Below are 21,975 nucleotides of genomic sequence, written 5' to 3'. Positions count from 1 at the left end.
GGCAAACTGACACGTACTATCGGGGCAAACTGACACGTACTATCGGGGCAAACTGACACGTACTATAGGGGCAAACTGACACGTACTATAGGGGCAAACTGACACGTACTATTGGGCCAAACTGACACGTACTATTGGGCCAAACTGACACGTACTATCGGTGCAAACTGGCACATACTATAGGGGTAAACTGACACGTACTATAGGGGCAAACTGACATGTACTATCGGTGCAAACAGGCACATACTATAGGGGCAAACTGACACGTGCTGAAGGGGATTACTGACACGTACTATCGGGGCCAACGGACGCGTAATATAGGGGCAAACTGACACGTACTATAGGGACAAACTGACACGTACTATAGGGGCAAACTGACCGGTACTATAGGGCCAAACTGACATGTACTATCGGTGCAAACTGGCACATACTACAGGGGCAAACTGACACGTACTAAAGGGGCAAACTGACACGTACTATAGGGGCCAACGGACGCGTAATATCGGGGCAAACTGACAGGTACTATAGGGGCAAACTGACACGTACTATAGGGGCAAACTGACACGTACTATAGGGGCAAACTGACACGTACTAAAGAGGCAAACTGACACGTACTAAAGGGGCAAACTGACACGTACTATAGGTGCAACCTGATACGTACTATAGGGGCAAATGGACACGTACTGTAGGGGCAAACTGACACGTACTAAAGAGGCCAACTGACACGTACTATAGGTGCAAATTGACACGTACTATAGGGGCAAACTGACACGTAATATAGGGGCAAACTGACAGGTACTATAGGGGCAAACTGACACGTACTATCGGGGCAAACTGACACGTACTATCGGGGCAAACTGACACGTTCTATAGGGGCAAACTGACACGTACTATAGGGGCAAACTGACACGTACTATAGGGGCAAACTGACACGTACTATAGGGGCAAACTGACACGTACTAAAGAGGCAAACTGACACGTACTATAGAGGCAAACTGACACGTACTATAGGGGCAAACTGACACGTACTATAGGGGCAAACTGACACGTACTATAGGGGCAAACTGACACGTACTATAGGGACAAACTGACACGTACTATAGGGGCAAACTGACACGTACTATAGGGGCAAACTGACACGTACTATAGGGGCAAACTGACACGTACTATAGGGGCAAACTGACACGTACTATAGGGGCAAACTGACACGTACTATAGGGGCAAACTGACACGTACTATAGGGGCAAACTGACATGTCCTATAGTGGCAAACTGTCACGTACTATTGGGGAAACTGACACGTACTGTAGGGGCAAACTGTCACATACTATTGGGGCAAACTGACACGTACTATAGGGGCAAACTGTCACGTACCATAGGGGCAAACTGTCACGTACTATTGGGGCAAACTGACACGTACTATATGGGCAAACTGACACGTACTATATGGGCAAACTGACACGTAGTATATGGGCAAACTGTCACGTACTATAGGGGCAAACTGACACGTCCTGTAGGGGCAAACTGTCACGTACTATTGGGGCAAACTGACACGTACTATTGGGGCAAACTGTCACGTACTATTGGGGCAAACTGACACATACTATAGGGGCAAACTGACACGTACCATAGGGGCAAACTGACACGTACTATAGGGGCAAACTGACACGTACCATAGGGGCAAACTGACACGTACTATAGGGGCAAACTGACACGTACAACAGGGGCAAAGTGACACGTACTACAGGGGCAAACTGACACGTGCTATAGGGGCAAACTGACACGTACTATAGGGGCAAACTGACACGTACTATAGGGGCAAACTAACACGTACTATAGGGACAAACGGACACGTACTATAGGGGCAAACTGACAAGTACCATAGGGGCAAACGGACACGTAGTATAGGGGCAAACTGACACGTACTATAGGGGCAAACTGACACGTACTATAGGGGCAAACTGACACGTACTATAGGGGCAAACTGAAACGTACTATGGGGCAAACTGACACGTACTATAGGGGCAAACTGACACGTACTATAGGAGCAAACTGACACGTACTATAGGGACAAACTGACACGTACTACACGGTCAAACTGACACGTACTATAGGGGTAAACCGACACGTACTACAGGGGTTAATTGACACGTACTATAGGAGCAAACTGACAGGTACTATAGGGGCAAACTGACACGTACTATAGGGGGAAACTGACACGTACTATAGGGGGAAACTGACACGTACTATAGGGGCAAACTGTCACGTACTATAGGGGGAAACTGACACGTACTATAGGGGGAAACTGACAGGTACTACAGGGGCAAACTGACACGTACTACAGGGGCAAACTGACACGTACTGCAGGGGCAAACTGACACGTACTATAGGGGCAAACTGACACGTACTATAGGGGCAAACTGACACGTACTATAGGGGCAAACTGACACGTACTATAGGGGCAAACTGACACGTACTATAGGGGGAAACTGACACGTACTACAGGGGCAACTGACACGTACTACAGGGGCAAACTGACACGTACTACAGGGGCAAACTGAAACGTACTACAGGGGCAAACTGACACGTGCTATAGGGCCAAACCGACACGTACTATGGGGGAAAACCTGACACATACTATAGGGGCAAACTGACGTATACTGTAGGGGCAAACTGACACGTCCTATAGGGGCAAACTGACACGTACTATAGGGGTAAACCGACACGTACTACAGGGGTTAATTGACACGTACTATAGGAGCAAACTGACAGGTACTATAGGGGCAAACTGACACGTACTATAGGGGGAAACTGACACGTACTATAGGGGGAAACTGACACGTACTATAGGGGCAAACTGACACGTACTATAGGGGGAAACTGACACGTACTATAGGGGGAAACTGACAGGTACTACAGGGGCAAACTGACACGTACTACAGGGGCAAACTGACACGTACTGCAGGGGCAAACTGACACGTACTATAGGGGCAAACTGACACGCACTATAGGGGCAAACTGACACGTACTATAGGGGCAAACTGACACGTACTATAGGGGCAAACTGACACGTACTATAGGGGCAAACTGACACGTACTATAGGGGCAAACTGACACGTAATATAGGGCAAACTGACACGTACTATAGGGGCAAACTGACACGTACTATAGGGGCAAACTGACACGTACTATAGGGGCAAACTCACATGTACTATAGGGGCAAACTGACACGTGCTATAGGGGCAAACCGACACGTACTTTGGGGGAAAACCTGACACATACTATAGGGGCACACTGACGTATACTGTAGGGGCAAACTGACACGTCCTGTAGGGGCAAACTGACACGTCCTATAGGGGCAAACTGACACGTACTATAGGGCAAACTGACAGGTACTATAGGGGCAAACTGACACGTTTTATCGGGGCAAACTGACACGTACTATAGGGGCAAACTGACACGTACTATAGGGACAAACCGACACGTACTATATGGGCAAACTGTCACGTACTATTGGGGCAAACTGACACGTACTATAGAGGCAAACTGACACCTACTATAGGGGCAAACTGACACGTCCTGTAGGGGCAAACTGTCACGTACTATTGGGGCAAACTGACATGTACTATTGGGGCAAACTGTCACGTCCTGTACGGGCAAACTGTCACGTACTATTGGGGCAAACTGTCACGTACTATTGGGGCAAACTGACACGTCCCGTAGGGGCAAACTGACACCTACTAAAGGGGCAAACTGACACGTACTGTAGGGGCAAACTGTCACATACTATTGGGGCAAACTGACACGTACTATAGGGGCAAACTGTCACGTACCATAGGGGCAAACTGTCACGTACTATTGGGGCAAACTGACACGTACTATATGGGCAAACTGACACGTACTATATGGGCAAACTGACACGTAGTATATGGGCAAACTGTCACGTACTATAGGGGCAAACTGACACGTCCTGTAGGGGCAAACTGTCACGTACTATTGGGGCAAACTGACACGTACTATTGGGGCAAACTGTCACGTACTATTGGGGCAAACTGACACATACTATAGGGGCAAACTGACACGTACCATAGGGGCAAACTGACACGTACTATAGGGGCAAACTGACACGTACCATAGGGGCAAACTGACACGTACTATAGGGGCAAACTGACACGTACAACAGGGGCAAAGTGACACGTACTACAGGGGCAAACTGACACGTGCTATAGGGGCAAACTGACACGTGCTATAGGGGCAAACTGACACGTACTATAGGGGCAAACTGACACGTACTATAGGGGCAAACTAACACGTACTATAGGGACAAACGGACACGTACTATAGGGGCAAACTGACAAGTACCATAGGGGCAAACGGACACGTAGTATAGGGGCAAACTGACACGTACTATAGGGGCAAACTGACACGTACTATAGGGGCAAACTGACACGTACTATAGGGGCAAACTGAAACGTACTATGGGGCAAACTGACACGTACTATAGGGGCAAACTGACACGTACTATAGGAGCAAACTGACACGGACTATAGGGACAAACTGACACGTACTACACGGTCAAACTGACACGTACTATAGGGGTAAACCGACACGTACTACAGGGGTTAATTGACACGTACTATAGGAGCAAACTGACAGGTACTATAGGGGCAAACTGACACGTACTATAGGGGGAAACTGACACGTACTATCGGGGGAAACTGACACGTACTATAGGGGCAAACTGACACGTACTATAGGGGGAAACTGACACGTACTATAGGGGGAAACTGACAGGTACTACAGGGGCAAACTGACACGTACTACAGGGGCAAACTGACACGTACTGCAGGGTCAAACTGACACGTACTATAGGGGCAAACTGACACGTACTATAGGGGCAAACTGACACGTACTATAGGGGCAAACTGACACGTACTATAGGGGCAAACTGACACGTACTATAGGGGGAAACTGACACGTACTACAGGGGCAACTGACACGTACTACAGGGGCAAACTGACACGTACTACAGGGGCAAACTGAAACGTACTACAGGGGCAAACTGACACGTGCTATAGGGCCAAACCGACACGTACTATGGGGGAAAACCTGACACATACTATAGGGGCAAACTGACGTATACTGTAGGGGCAAACTGACACGTCCTATAGGGGCAAACTGACACGTACTATAGGGGTAAACCGACACGTACTACAGGGGTTAATTGACACGTACTATAGGAGCAAACTGACAGGTACTATAGGGGCAAACTGACACGTACTATAGGGGGAAACTGACACGTACTATAGGGGCAAACTGACACGTACTATAGGGGGAAACTGACACGTCCTATAGGGGGAAACTGACAGGTACTACAGGGGCAAACTGACACGTACTACAGGGGCAAACTGACATGTCCTGCAGGGGCAAACTGACACGTACTATAGGGGCAAACTGACACGTACTATAGGGGCAAACTGACACGTACTATAGGGGCAAACTGACACGTACTATAGGGGTAAACTGACACGTACTATAGGGGCAAACTGACACGTACTATAGGGGCAAACTGACACGTACTATAGGGGCAAACTGACACGTACTATAGGGGCAAACTGACACGTACTATAGGGGCAAACTGACACGTACTATAGGGGCAAACTCACATGTACTATAGGGGCAAACTGACACGTGCTATAGGGGCAAACCGACACGTACTATGGGGGAAAACCTGACACATACTATAGGGGCACACTGACGTATACTGTAGGGGCAAACTGACACGTCCTGTAGGGGCAAACTGACACGTCCTATAGGGGCAAACTGACACGTACTATAGGGCAAACTGACAGGTACTATAGGGGCAAACTGACACGTTTTATCGGGGCAAACTGACACGTACTATAGGGGCAAACTGTCACGTACTATTGGGGCAAACTGACATGTACTATTGGGGCAAACTGTCACGTCCTGTAGGGGCAAACTGTCACGTACTATTGGGGCAAACTGTCACGTACTATTGGGGCAAACTGACACGTCCCGTAGGGGCAAACTGACACCTACTAAAGGGGCAAACTGACACGTACTATAGGGGCAAACTTACAGGTACTATAGGGGCAAACTGACAGGTGCTATAGGGGCAAACTGACAGGTACGATAGGGGCAAACTGACACGTACTATGGGTGCAAACTGGCACATACTATAGGGGCAAACTGACAGGTACTATAGGGGCAAACTGACACGTACTATAGGGGCAAACTGACACGTACTATAGGGGCAAACCGACAGGTACTATAGGGGCAAACTGACAGGTACTATAGGGGCAAACTGACACGTACTATAGGTGCAAACTGACACGTACTAAAGAGGCAAACTGACCCGTACTAAAGGGGCAAACTGACACGTACTATAGGTGCAAACTGACACGTACTATAGGGGCAAACTGACACGTACTAAAGAGGCAAACTGACACGTACTATAGAGGCAAACTGACACGTACTGTAGGGGCAAACTGACACGTACTATAGGGGCAAACTGACACGTACTATAGGGACAAACTGACACGTACTATAGGGGCAAACTGACACGTACTATAGGGGCAAACTGACACGTACTATAGGGGCAAACTGACACGTACTATAGGGGCAAACTGACACGTACTATAGGGGCAAACTGACACGTACTATAGGGGCAAACTGACACGTACTATAGGGGCAAACTGTCACGTACTATTGGGGAAACTGACACGTACTGTAGGGGCAAACTGACACGTACTATATGGGCAAACTGACACGTACTATTTGGGCAAACTGTCACGTGCTATAGGGGCAAACTGACACGTCCTGTCGGGGCAAACTGTCACGTACTATTGGGGCAAACTGACATGTACTATTGGGGCAAACTGTCACGTACTATTGGGGCAAACTGACACATACTATAGGGGCAAACTGACACGTACCATAGGGGCAAACTGACACGTACTATAGGGGCAAACTGACACGTACCATAGGGGCAAACTGACACGTACCATAGGGGCAAACTGACACGTACTATAGGGGCAAACTGACACGTACTATTGGGGCAAACTGACACGTACTATCGGGGCAAACTGACACGTACTATAGGGGCAAACTGACACGTACTATGGGGCAAACTGACACGTACTATAGGAGCAAACTGACACGTACTACAGGGACATACTGACACGTACTACACGGTCAAACTGACACGTACTATAGGGGTAAACCGACACGGACTACAGGGGTTAATTGACACGTAGTATAGGAGCAAACTGACAGGTACTATAGGGACAAACTGACACGTGCTATTGGGGAAAACTGACACGTACGATAGGGGAAAACTGACACGTACTATAGGGGCAAACTGACACGTCCTATAGGGGCAAACTGACACGTACTATAGGGGGAAACTGACACGTATTACAGGGGCAAACTGACACGTACTACAGGGGCAAACTGACACGTACTGCAGGGGCAAACTGACACGTCCTATCGGGGCAAACTGACACGTACTATAGGGGCAAACTGACACGTACTATCGGGGCAAACTGACACGTACTATAGGGGGAAACTGACACATACAACAGGGGCAACTGACACGTACTACAGGGGCAAACTGACACGTACTACAGGGGCAAACTGAAACGTACTACAGGGGCAAACTGACACGTGCAATAGGGGCAAACTGACACGTACTATAGGGGGAAACTGAAACGTACTACAGGGGCAAACTGACAGGTACTATAGGTGCAAACTGACACGTACTATAGGGGCAAACTGACACGTACTATAGGGGCAAACTGACACGTACTATAGGGGCAAACTGACACGTACTATAGGGGCAAACTGACACGTACTATACGGGCAAACTGACCGGCACTATAGGGGCAAACTGACAGGTACTATAGGGGCAAACTGACACGTACTATAGGGGCAAACTGACACGTCCTGTAGGGGCAAACTGACACGTACTATAGGGGCAAACTGACACGTACTATAGGGGCAAACTGACACGTACTCTAGGGACAAACTGACACATAGTACAGGGGCAAACTGACACGTACTTTTGGGGCAAACTGACAGGTACTATAGGGGCAAACTGACACGTACTAAAGAGGCAAACTGACACGTACTAAATGGACAAACTGAGACGTACTATAGGGGCAAACGGACACGTACTGTAGGGGCAAACTGACAGGTACTATAGGGGCAAACTGACAGGTACTATAGGGGCAAACTGACACGTACTAAAGAGGCAAACTGACACGTACTAAATGGACAAACTGAGACGTACTATAGGGGCAAACGGACACGTACTGTAGGGGCAAACTCACACGTACTATAGGGGCAAACTGACACGTATTAAAGAGGCAAACTGACACGGACTATAGAGGCAAACTGATATGTACTATAGGGGCAAACGGACACGTACTATAGGGGCAAACGGACACGTACTATAGGGGCAAACTGACACGTGCTATAAGGGCAAACTGACACGTACTCCAGGGGAGAACTGACACGTACTATCTGGGCAAACTGACACGTATTCCAGGGGAAAACTGACACGTACTATAGGGGCAATATGACACATGCTATAGGGGCAAACTGACACGTGCTATAAGGGCAAACTGACACGTACTATAGGTGCAAACTGGCACTTTCTGTAGGGGCAAACCGACGCATGCTATAGGGGCAAACTGACACACCCTTCCCTATCTCTGTAACCCCCTCCAGCCCCTCCACCGCTCAATTTCTCTGTAACCTTCTTCAGCCCCTACAACCTTCCCTCATTCTGTAACCACCTCCTGCTCCTACAATTCTCCCTATCTCTGTAACCTCCACCGGCCCTGACACCCTCCCTGTCTCTGTAACCACCTCCAGCCCCTACAACCTTCCCTATCTCTGTAACCTCCTCCAGCCCATACAACCTTCCCTATCTCTCTAACCTATAACAGCCCCTAAAACCCTCCCTATTTCTGTAACCTTCCACAACCCCACAACCCTCCCTATCTCTGTCACCTCCTCCAGTCCCTACAACCCTCCCCATCTCTGTAGCCTCCTCCAGCCCCTACAACCCTCCCCATCTCTGTAGCCTCCTCCAGCCCCTACAACCCTCCCTATCTCTGTAACCTTCTCCAGCCCCTACAACCTTCCCTATCTCTGTAACCTCCAACAGCCCATACAACCTTTTCTATCTCTGTAACCTCCCCCAGCCCCTACAACCCTCCCTATCTCTGTAACCTCCCCCAGCCTCTACAACCCTCCCTATCTCTGTAACCTCCCCCAGCCTCTACAACCCTCCCTATCTCTGTAACCTCCTCCAGCCCCTACAACCCTCCCTATCTCTGTAACCTGCTCCAGCCCTGACAACCTTCAGTGATGTTATGACCTTCTAATGCTGGCCTCTCATGTGTCCAATTGCGGCCAAGCTTTCAGCTGCTGAGCGAGGGTCCGATCTCTGGAATACCACCCCCCCCACCCCTCTCCTACTCTCAACTCCCATTCCTTCCATTAGAACTCCTCAAACCCTACCAGTGTAGAACCATAGAATCTCTTCGGTGCAGAAGGAGGGCATTCCGCCCATCTAGTCTACACCGACCCTCCGACAGAGCATCTATCCCTGTTCGGCCCGAGCCCCGTTATCCCATGTATTTACCACAATAATCCCCCTCGCCTACACACCATTGAATCCTAAGGGGCAATTTAACATGGTCAGTCCACCTAACCTACATATGGACTGTGGGAGGAAACCAGAGCACCCGGAGGAAACCCACAGAGACGCGGGGGGAATATGCAGACTCCACACTGTCAGTCGCCTGAGGCCGGAATCGAACCCGAGTCCCTGGTGCTGTGAGGTAGCAGTGCTAACCACTGTGCCACCGTGCTGCAAGTTTGGTGAAGCTTTTGATTCTGTGACCTCACATCACAGTGAAATCTGAGCCAGAATATAATATTCCCGTGAGGAACAATATGATGTTCTGTTGCTGAAACAGGGCGATAGAAAGATAAGTTCTTCCTGGCCCTGCCGTGGGGTACCCCGGAAATGCGAATGCCCTCACAGAGTGCTCCTTCAATCCGCTGAGGAGAATGTTCTAGTATCACAACCCTGCAGCACCCGGAATGCCCACGGCTCCACCAGAACGTGCTCTCCTGAGTGTGAAACGACTGCAGAAACAGAGAGAGTCCCGCACGAGAGCTGGTGGAACTCCCCACGGTGGGAAACATCTTCTCTGCAAGAACCAGATCACCTGGGCTCCAGACGAGTGGCTACAAGCCTCTCACTGTGTAACACTGGGGTACAGCACTAGTGGGTACAGGTCTGTCACTGTATAACACTGGGATACACACTGGCGGGTACAGGTCTGTCACTGTGTAACACTGGGGTACAGTACTGATGGGGATGGGTCTGTCACTGTCTTACGTTGGGCACAGTAATGGTGGGGAAGGGTGTGTCATTGTATGACAATGGGGTACAGTACTGGTGGGGACTTGTCTGTCACTGTATAACACTGGGGTACAGTACTGGTGGGGACTTGTCTGTCACTGTATAACACTGGGGTACAGTACTGGTGGGGACGGGTCTGTCACTGTATAACACTGGGGTACAGTACTGGTGGGGACTTGTCTGTCACTGTATAACACTGGGGTACAGTACTGGTGGGGACTTGTCTGTCACTGTATAACACTGGGGTACAGTACTGGTGGGGACTTGTCTGTCACTGTATAACACTGGGGTACAGTACTGGTGGGGACTTGTCTGTCACTGTATAACACTGGGGTGCAGTACTGGTGGGGACTTGTCTGTCACTGTATAACACTGGGGAACAGTACTGGTGGGGATGGGTCTGTCACTGTATAACACTGGGATACAGTACTGGTGGGGACTTGTCTGTCACTGGGGCGGCACGGTAGCACAGTGGTCAGCACTGTTGCTTCACAGCTCCAGGGTCCCGGGTTCGATTCCCGGCTCGGGTCACTGTCTGTGTGGAGTTTGCATGTTCTCCTCGTGTCTGCGTGGGTTTCCTCCGGGTGCTCTGGTTTCCTCCCACAGTCCAAAGATATGCGGGTTAGGTTGATTGGCCAGGTTAAAAATTGCCCCTTAGAGTCCTGAGATGCATAGGTTAGAGGGATTAGCGGGTAAATATGTGGGGGTAGGGCCTGGGTGGGAATGTGGTCGGTGCGGACTCGATGGGCCGAATGGCCTCCTTCTGCACTGTAGGGTTTCTATGATTTCTATGATTTCTATGTATAACACTGGGGAACAGTACTGGTGGGGATGGGTCTGTCACTGTATACCACTGGGATACAGTACTTGTGGGGATGGGTCTGTCACTGTATAACACTGGGGTACAGTGGTGGGGACGGGTCTGTCACTGTATAACACTGGGGTACAGTACTGGTGGGGACGGGTCTGTCACTGTATAACACTGGGGTACAGTACTGGTGGGGACAGGTCTATCACTGTGTAAGTGGTGGCAGAATGGGTCTGTCACTGTATAATACTGGGGTACAGTACTGGTGGGGACAGGTCTATCACTGTGTAAGACTGAGGTACAGTACTGGAGGGGATGGGTCTGTCACTGTATAACACTGGGGTGCAGCACTGGTGGGTATAGGTCTGTCACTGTATAACACTGGGGTACAGTACTGGTGGGGACGGGTCTGTCACTGTATAACACAGGTACAGTACTGGTGGGGACGGGTCTGTTACCGTATAACACTGGGATACAGTACTGGTGGTACAGGTCTGTCATTGGATAATACTGCGATACAGAAGAGTTGAGGATGGGTCTGTCACTGCATATCACTGGAGTACAGTCCTGATGGGGACAGGTCTGTCACTGTATAACACTGGGGTACAGTACTGGTGGGGACAGGTCCGTCACTATAACACTGGGATACAGTACTGGCAGGTTCAGGTCTGTCACTGTATAACACTGGGGTATAGTACTGATGGGAACAGGTCTGTCACTGTATAACACTGAGGTATGATACTGGTGGGGACAGGCCTATCACTGTATAACACCGGGGTACAGTATTTTTTGGGACAAGTGTGTCATTGTTGTTATGAAGCGGAAGTGGACCCCCTTCCGAGAACTAAACCTAACCACTCAAAGCGGAGTACCCTCGCCTCTAAACCTGTTGAAGTGAGTGTGAAGTGGTACGATCTGTTCTTCAGTAACTTATCGTAGTTACATCAAAATAAGTAACTGACACTCTCTATAAAGTCAACAAGTAATAATTTATTTATCTCACTAACAGTGAACGAGTTAACTAAACGGAATAGAACTGAATTAACAAACTGTATAAAAAATGATTCTTCTGGAATGCTGTTTAATACAATTCCCATTTATTAACAAAAAATGGAATTTTAATCACTCTGTAAATTACAACCAGGTTTTGTGTCCTCCCGAATATTATGGGCCTTCTCTGTTGATTCTTGCTAGATGAGGCTTTAAGCTGAAAGCTATGAGCTGTGGCAGGTGGCAGTTCCTCTGCCCTCTGTCGCACTGCCCCTTCCTTTTATACCTGTGATGACATATCAATATCCTCCACAATAGGATTAGTCCTAAGTTACCAAAACCATTGGATTTAAATTTAATAGATTCTTGGTATCTAAGTGTCTAATTCAAATTGATCTTTGAAATTCAAATAACTCAAATGCCTGAAAGCCTATTGCCTTGGTAACCCTGCTACTTGGCCTTCGATACAAATGTTCCATTTTAGGCATTCGATCCAGATAAGTCTTAAATGTCACTGACATGTCTCCCTCAACCCCCTCAGTTGGCAGTTACATCTTCTGTGTAAAAAAAACCTCCCCTGCATAGCTCCACTGAACCTTTCCCCCCTTACCTTGAACTTGTAATTGTCATTTCTGGGAAAAAGCTTCCAACTGTTCACCTTATCTATGCCCCACATAATTTTATAAGCTTCTATCAGGTCGCCCCCTCAGCCTCCAGTGAGAACAATCCCAGTTTATTCAATCTATCATCACAGCTAATACCCTCCATACCAGGCAACATCCTGGTAAACGTTTTTTGCACTCTCTCCACGTCCTTCTGGTAGCGTGGTGACCAGAATTGGACACAGTATTCCAAATGTGGCCTTAGCAACGTTTTATACAACTGTAACAACAGCCAACTGTTATGCTCGATGCCCCGGCCGATGAAGGCAAACATGCCATATGCTTTCTTCAACACCTTTTTCACCTGTGCTGCCACGTTTAAGGATCTGTGGACCTGCACTCCCAGATCTCTGTGTGTCCATGCTCCTGATGCTTCTGCCATTTATTTTATATCCCCCACCTAAATCTATCAAAATGCATCATCTCGCATTTGTCCGGATTAAATTCCATCTGCCATTTCTCCACCCAATTTTCCAGCCTATCGATATCCTGTTGTATTCTCTGACAATCTTCATCACTATCCGCAACTCCAGCAATCTTAATATCATCCACAAGCTTGCTAATAAGACCAGCTACGTTTTCTTCCCAGTCATTTATATACACTGCAAACAACGAAGATCCCAGCACAGATCTCTGCAGATGATCTGGACAGGTTGGGTGAATGGGCAAATCAATGGCAGATGCAATATAATTTGGATAAGTGTGAGGTTATTCACTTTGGAAGCAAACACAAGAAGGCAGATTACTACCTGAATGGCTGTAAATTGGGAGAGGGGAGTGTGCAGCGGGACCTGGGTGGCCTTGTGCACCAGTCACTGAAGGTAAGCATGCAGGTGCAGCAGGTGGTAAAGAAGGCAAATGGTATGTTGGCCTACATTGCGAGAGGTTTCGAGTACAGGAGCAGGGATGTGTTGTTCCAATTATACAGGGCCTTGGTGAGGCCACACCGAGAGTATTGTGTGCAGTTCTGCTCTCCTTTTCTGAGGAAGGATATTCTCGCTCTCGAGGGAGCGCAGCGAAGGTTTACCAGGCTGATTCCGGGGATGGCGGGACTGATGTATGAGGAGAGATTGACTAGGTTAGGATTGTTTTCGCTGGAGTCCAGACCAATGAGGGGGGATCTCATAGAGACTTATAAAATTCTAACAGGACTAGGCAGGGTAGATGCAGGGAGTATATTCCCGATGGTGGGGGAGTCCAGAACCAGGGGTCACAGTCTGAGGATTCAGGATAGACCATTTAGGACAGAGGTGAGGAGACATTTCTTCACCCAAAGAGTGGTGAGCCTGTGGAATTCATTACCACAGGAAGTAGTTGATGCCAAAACATTGAATGTATTCAAGAGGCAGCTGGATATAGCACTTGGGGTGAATGGGATCAAAGGTTATGGGGAGAAAGCAGGACCAGGCTATTGAGTTGGATGATCAGCCATGATGGTGATGAATGCGGAGCAGGCTTGAAGGGCCAAATGGCCTCCTCCTGCCCCTATCTTCTATGTTTCTGTGTAACACCACTAATTACAGATCTCCATTCAGAAAAACGCCCTTCCACCGCTACCCTCTGTCTTTGTGGCCAAACCAGTTCTGAATCCATCTAGCTAGTTCACCGCTGATCCCGTGCGATTTAATCTTTTGCACCAGCCTGCCATGAGGGACCTTGTCAAATGCTTTCCTCAAGTCCATGTAGACAACATCCCAGCCCTTCGCTCATCAATCATTTTTGTCACCTCCTCAGAAACCTCAATCAGATTAGTGAGACATGACCTCCCTTGTACAAAACATGCTGTCTGCTGCAAAGACCATTCAGTTCCAAATGTGTACAGATACTATCCCTAAGAATCCTCTCCAACGGTTTCATTATCACTGACGTTAAGCTCACTGGCCTATAATTGCCTGGGTTATTTTTGCTACCCTTCTTAAATAATGGGACAAGATTGACAATCCTCTGGGACCTCACCTGTGGCCAACGAGGAAATAAAAATTCTGTTAGGGGCCCAGCAATATTCTGAGGTACGCTAGTGGCAGGTTCAGGACTGTCACTGTGTAACATTGGGGTACAGTACTGGTGAGGACAGGTCTGCCACTGTATGAAACTGGGTTACATCACTGGTGATGCAGATACAGAGTGATGCTCGCTCTACACTGTCCCCATCAAACACTGTAAGAAGTTTAACAACACCAGGTTAAAGTCCAACAGGTTTATTTGGTAGCAAAAACCACACATCTCCACATCATGACTCCCATCAAACACTCCCAGGACAGTTCCAGCACAGGTTTAGATGCAGAGTACAGGTACAGCACGGGGTTAGATACGGAGTAAAGCTCCCTCCACACTGTCCCCATCAAACATTCCCAGGACAGGTACAGCACAGGGTTAGATACAGAGTAAAGCTCCCTCTACACTGCTCCCATCAAACACTCCCAGGACAGGTACAGCACGGGGTTTAGATACAGAGTAAAGCTCCCTCTACACTGTCCCCATCAAACACTCCCAGGACAAGTACAGCACGGGGTTAGATACAGAGTAAAGCTCCCTCTACACTGTCCCCTTCAAACACTCCCAGGACAGGTACAGCACGGGGTTAGATACAGAGTAAAGCTCCCTCTACACTGTCCCCATCAAACACTCCCAGGACAGGTACAGCACGGGGTTTCTCCATGTGCTGCAGCTGAGATGATAAAATTGCCATTTGTACAGTGACTCCGCTGTGTTGAGCTATTTCACCTTTTCCACAGCGGTCGAAATGAGTGAGTGATCAATCTATGGAACAGCCACCCTCGGGAGATGGTGCAAGCAGTTAGGATCGATCCGTTCAAATGGAAATTGCAATGGATTGTTCTCAGATAACACTTTGTGTTACTGTGTGCGAGTCACTTCAGACACACTGTCTGCTGAGTGCAACATGACTTTGGAGGAGCAGGTGGCTTTTAACCTCCAATTCCTCTCCACCACTGGGGGTTTTACTCCCCTCATGTCTGGCTCTCTTGTAGACTAACTGATAGAGATTGATTGCTGTGATTTAGTCAACAACTCCATTATCGTTGTGGTGTGTGACTGCCAGAAGGTGAACTGCGTCTTTTATCAGTCACCAATTTCTGCCCTTTCTGCGCATTGCTGAAGTTTGCACTGAGCTCAGTGGCTAGCAGTCTCTCTATGTCTCTCTCTCTCTCACACTCTCTCTCTCTCATGCTCTATTTTCTCTCTCTCTTGCATGCTCTCTCTCTCCCTATTTTTCTCTCTCTATCTCTCCAACCTCTCTATTAAGGGGAGGCAGTGGCCTAGTGGTATTATCTCTAGATTATTCATCCGCTAATGTTCTGGGGACCCGGGTTCGAATCCCGTCACAGCAGGTAGTTGAAACTGAATTCAATAAAACATATCTGGAATTAAGAATCTACTGATGACTATGAAACCATTGTCAATTGGGTGTCACAGTGGTTAGCACTATTCAATTCTGGCCTCGGGTCACTGTCTGTGTGGAGTCTACAGGTTCTCCCCGTGTCTGCGTGGGTTTCCTCTGGGTGCTCCGGTTTCCTCCCACGCTCCAAAGATGTGCAGGTTAGGTGGATTGGCCATGCTGAATTGCCCCTTAGTGTCAGGGGGATTAGCAGGGTAAATATGTGAGGTTACGGGAATAGGGCCTGGGTGGCATTGTGGTCGGTGTAGACTCGATGGGCCGAATGGCCTTCTCCGGCACTGTAGGGATTCTATGATATCCCTATTTTTCTCCCTCTGTCTCTCCAACCTCTTCATAAATTAAATGTTCCATCCCCAAGGCAGCATCCTAGTGAATCTGCTCTGCACCCCCTCCAGTGTAATCACATCCTTCCTAGAATGTGGCGACCAGAACTGCACACAGTACTCCAGCTGTGGCCTCACTAAAGTTCTGTACAACTGCAATATGACTGCCCTACTTTTGTAATCCATGCCTAGATTGATAAAGGCAAGTGTCCCATGTGCCTTTTTCAGCACCCTATTAACATACCCCTTCAGAGATCTGTGGACAAACATGCCAAGGTCCCTTTGTTCCACTGAACTTCCGAGTGACCTACAATTCATTGAATACTTACTCCGTCCAAAGTGTATCACCTCACACTTGTCAGGATAAATTCCATCTGCCACTTATCTGTCCATTTGACCATTCCATCAATATCTTCTTGTAGCCCAAAACATTGAGCCTCATCCTTAACCACCCGGCCAATCTTTGTGTCATCTGCAAATTTACTAATCCCCCCCCGCCCCTCCCCCCTCCACATAGTCATCAATGTCATAGGGGACCCAGTACAGTGGTGCACCACTGGACATTGGCTTCCAGTCACTAAAGCAGCTTTCTGTCATCACCCTTAGTCTCCTGCAGCTGAGTCAATTTTGAATCCACTTTATCAAATTATCCTGCATTTACCTTCTTTACAAGTTGAAACCGATATAAGCTGCATCGACTGCACTCCCCTCATCTACACACCAGGCTTGATTCCTGGGATGGCAGGTCTGTCACCTGAGGAGAGACTAACTCAGTTAGATTTGTATTTATTGGAGTTTAGAAGAGTGATCACATAGAAACTTATAAAATTCCACCAGGATTAGACACGATAAGAAAGAATGTTCCCAATGGTGGGGGAGTCCAGAACTGTGTAACAGGCTGGAGAAGGGGCAGAGTGGCCTCCTCCTGTTCCTGTGTAACAGGCTGGAGAAGGGGCTGAATGGCCTCCTCCTGTTCCTGTGGAGAAGGGGCTAAATGATGACTGGGGCAGCTTGGTGACCGATGAGCCGGGGGACTAGCGAGCTGGGGGGCTGGTGGTGAGTGGGGCGGGTTGGTGAGTGGAAGGGAGGTGGGGAGGGGGGCTGATGAAGTGGGGGGGGAGGGGGGCTGACGAGCAGGGGAGATTGGCGAGCCGGGGGGGGGGGCTGGTGAGCAAGATGACTGGCAAGCAGGGGACTGGTGGTGAGTGGGGAGGCTGGTGAACGGAGGGGCGCTTGTGGCGTGCGCAGCGGGGGCTGGTGAGCGGGAGGGGGCTGGCGAGCGGGGGTGCTGGCGAGCGGGGGGGGCTGGCGAGCGGGGGGGGGCTGGCGAGCGGGGGGGCTGGTGAGCGGGAGGGGGCTGGCGAGCGGGGGGGTGGCTGGCGAGTGGGGGGGTGCTGGCGAGCAGGGGGCTGGCGAGCCGGGGGGGCTGGCGAGTGGGGGGGGGGGGCTGGCGGGGGGGGGGGGCTGGCGAGCGGGGGGGCTGGCGAGTTGGGGGGGGGGCTGGCGAGCGGGGGGGCTGGTGAGCGGGAGGGGGCTGGCGAGCGGGGGGGTGGCTGGCGAGTGGGGGGGTGCTGGCGAGCAGGGGGCTGGCGAGCCGGGGGGGCTGGCGAGCCGGGGGGGCTGGCGAGTGGGGGGGGGGCTGGCGAGCGGGGGGGCTGGCGAGCCGGGGGGACTGGCGAGCGGGGTGACTCAGTGACTGGCGGCTCGGTGACTGATTGGATTGTTTCTTGTGTTCCTGTCTGCAGGCTCCACACCTGACCTAAAATGAACAATGAAGTCCGCCAGGAAGCCGAGCGCCACGGGCAGCAGCAGGTCCCCACCCGCTGGCCGGCAGAGGGGCCTCAAGCGCAGGCATGGAGAGCTGGGAGCTGAGATGGCCAGCACGGGCCAACAGGCCCAGGGGGCGCCCACTGTCACCACCACCACAACCAGGAGGGCCCAGAGCAAGCTGGAGGGGCGGCCCAGCCAGGGCAAGGGCCAGGGGTCACCCGCCAAGGAGGGCAGAGGCCAGGTGGAGGGCAGGAGCCAGTCGGGGCGTGTCAGAGAGGCCGAGGTGGGCGGCCCGCCCCGGGAGGAGGGGAGGGCGGCCTGCGAGGGGGGCAAGGCCGAGGGGACATCCAACCGCAAGACAGCCACCTTCAAGTCCCGGGCGCCCCGCAAGAAGCTAGTGGAGGAGCTGTCAGGGGCCGAGGGGCGGGAGGATTCCAGCAGCAACAGCAGCGAGGGCTCGGGGCTGAGTGGCCCATCCCAGGCCACCCCCGAGGAGGCCCCCGGGCCAGCTGACGGGCCCTGCCCCAGCCTCAGCTCCTCGGGTACCGAGACGGCCAGCGAGCACTCGGCCGACTGCGAGGAGGACGAGGCGGAGGGGCTCCCCCAGGCTGCCCAAGCCCTGGCCACTCAGCGGGTGCTGGTGCGCCGCAGTGGTGCTTTCCGGCCCGGCACTCTGAGGCACTGCCGCCGCCACTGCCGGGACCTGGCCGTGCAGTTTGACGGCGACCGGATGGTCACCTACTTCGAGGGGGCCTGGGGAGGTGAGGGGGAGCTCAGCGTGCTGCTGGACCTGCCCCCCTCCCCCTCCAGCTTGGCCCCGGGCACCCGGGTCTGTGCCCGCACCAGCCCGCACCAGCCGGCCTTCCGGGACGGCACGCTAGCCGAGATCGGGCAGGGAGCTACCCCCTACAGGGTCCTCTTCGACCGGGCTGGACAGCACCAGGAGGTGGAGGAGCAGACGGAGGAGGAGGCCTGGGTGCCGCTCGACGACCTGCGGCTCCTACGGGCACCCTGGCACCCGGAGGTGGCAGTGCCAGCCGCCCGGCCGGAGAGAAGCCCCACGCCCCCGGGTCACCCTCTGGCTGGCCCTCCCCCTCCGCCCCGGCAGCCCGAGGATGCTGAGGTGCTGACGCTGAGCCTCAACATGGGCGGGGGCCGGCAGGAGGGGCTGGTGGGCGGGGGCCTGCGGGGCGTTGGCCTCCTGCCTTCCTCGCCCGCCCCTCCGCCCCCCCAGCTGCCGCCCCAGCCCCAGCCGGTGGCGGTGGCGGGACCCCCCCCGGAGGGCAGTGGGGGGGGTGGGGGTAGCACCAGCAGCAGTGTGTCGCTGGACAGCCGGCTGACGCCCAGCTCCCGCTCCCGCACCCCCCTGGCGCCTGCGGGCACGGCGGCCGCTGCCGCTGCCCAGCACAAGTACAAGAAGGGCGACGTGGTCTGCACGCCCAACGGCATCCGCAAGAAGTTCAACGGCAAGCAGTGGCGGCGGCTCTGCTCCCGCGACGGCTGCATGAAGGAGTCGCAGCGACGCGGCTACTGCTCGCGGCACCTCTCCATGCGCACCAAGGAGCTGGAGGTGGCGTCGGACGGGCGGGCCAGCGGCCTCCGGGAGGGCAGCTCCGAGTTCGACTGGGATGACACGTCCCGGGACAGTGAGGCCAGCAGCGCTCGCACCGACCCCCACCCCCGCCTGCTGGCCGCCTCCGACCTCTCCAGCTTCAACTCGGACGAGTGCGACGCGGCCAACATGCTGGTGTCGCTGGGTAGCTCGCGCTCGGGCACGCCCGGCTTCTCGCCCGTCTCCAACCAGTCGCCCTTCTCGCCCGCCCCCTCGCCCTCCCCCTCACCCCTCTTCGGCTTCCGCCCGGCCAGCTTCAGCCCCATCACCGCCTCGCCCGTCATTCAGCGAGCGTCCTGCTCCTCCTCCTCCTCATCCTCACGCCACCGGCACGCCAGCACGCCCAAGCTGGGCGTCCTGACGCCCGAGATGGTGCACCATCACCAACAGCAGCAGCAGCGGGAACGCCACTCCTCCGGCATCCAGCCCACCTTCCAGACCAGCCTGACGTTCACTGTGCCCATGAGCCCGGGCAAGACCAGGGGCAAGGCCGACTGGACCCACAGCAGCATTGCCTCTGTCACCGCCGCCGGGGCCACGGCCGGTGACTACCACAAGAGTGACAGCGTGGACTCGGGGGTGGAGTCGGTGCCCCACACCCCCACCCCCTCCGTATCTGCCGGCTTCCAGGCCGTCTCCCCCCCAGCGGGGCCCTTTCCCCGCTCCCGCCAGCCCTCGCCCCTGCTACTGACTCCACCTGCCGCCATGACCTCTGACCCCATGGCGGCCAGCCCCTCGGTGCGGCGCGTGCCCGCTGCCCAGCGCGACTCGCCCGTTATCGTGCGCAACCCTGACGTGCCGCTGCTGCCCGCCCGCTTCACCGAGCGGCCGCTGGGCGGGGGGGAGGTTGGTGCCCGTGGGATGGGAGGAGGAGGAGGCGGAGTAGCGGGAGGGGGCAGCCCCCGGGCGGCCAAAGTGGGGGGCGTCAAGGAACATCACCGCCACCCGGCCTCCAGCGGCAAGGCGCCGCTCCAGGCCCCTGTGCCCATCAATGCCAACCGTATCTCGGGCATGGCCCGTGCCCCCTCCCCCGGCCAGCCGGCCGGGGGGCTGGGCATGGCCGCCGGCTTGGCCCCTTCCCGTCAGGAGCCGCCCATCCAGCCCGTAGCCTTCCACCCCTCGCCGGCCGCCCTGCTCCCCGTCATCGTCCCCTCGCAGCTTGGAGAGTTCAACCACCCGGCTCCGAAGAAGGAGGTCATCATGGCGCGACCCGGAACAGGTACTGACACTCCATCTTCTCTCTCTGCCTGTGGGTAAAATATAATGACAATGGGGGAGGGCGCTTTTCATTGACTGTTCACCTTGTGCTGGGTGGGGGGAGGGTGGGGGGAGGGGGCATTGAAAGTCACGTGTAATCTGCAAATGTTGATGTTTTCATGAAGTGATCACACTGAGAGCTTTGCGCAGTTTTGTGAAGGGGGCACCGCGCCTCGCCAACCAGGCCAGGTTTTCCGAGCAGGCCACTCACGCGGTGGACAGGGCAATCTCTATGGATGTTTAAGTAAGGACTTCCAGAAGGCATTGGAGGCAGTTCCACATGAGAAAAGATCAGAATCGCTGGATTGGCCCGGGAATGAGTTCGAAGGGAGGGCTTCAAGGGTCGAGACAGTTGGTATCCACTTAAAATGGTAGCAAAGGAGGACCAAGGGACTGATTGAGAAGGGGAAAATAGAGTATGAAAGTAAGCTGGCAGGGAACATAATCAGCACGCCTTTCGGACTGTGGGAGAAAACTGGAAACCACGCAGACACAGGGAGAACATGCAGACTCCGCACAAACAGTGACCCAAGCCGGAATTGAACCCAGGTCCCTTGTGCTGTGAGGCGGCAGTGCCGCTGTGCCGCCCTGTGAATGTAGGCCTCTTACAGTCAGAAAAGGGAGAAGTCAAAACGGGAATCAAAGAAGTGGCTGAGGAACTAAATTCGTAC

At 52.6% G+C, this 21,975-nt stretch overlaps 1 protein-coding gene across 1 annotated transcript in view; it reads left to right on the top strand.

The window, feature by feature from the left end:
• The window catches only part of LOC144508750 (protein capicua homolog), a 229,349-nt gene extending 207,801 nt beyond the window's left edge, over positions 1 to 21,548 (top strand). Inside the window, exons 2-3 of the mRNA XM_078237060.1 lie at positions 18,411 to 21,266; positions 21,430 to 21,548. Of these exons, the coding sequence (XP_078093186.1) occupies positions 18,437 to 21,266; positions 21,430 to 21,548 (2,949 nt within the window). The 5' untranslated portion in view covers positions 18,411 to 18,436. The remainder of the gene's footprint in view (positions 1 to 18,410; positions 21,267 to 21,429) is intronic.
• The last annotated feature ends 427 nt before the right edge of the window (positions 21,549 to 21,975 follow it).

This window comes from Mustelus asterias, chromosome 20 (genome assembly GCF_964213995.1).
Source record: "Mustelus asterias chromosome 20, sMusAst1.hap1.1, whole genome shotgun sequence".
NCBI lineage: Eukaryota > Metazoa > Chordata > Chondrichthyes > Carcharhiniformes > Triakidae > Mustelus > Mustelus asterias.
This window is presented reverse-complemented; position numbering and strand designations above follow the sequence as displayed.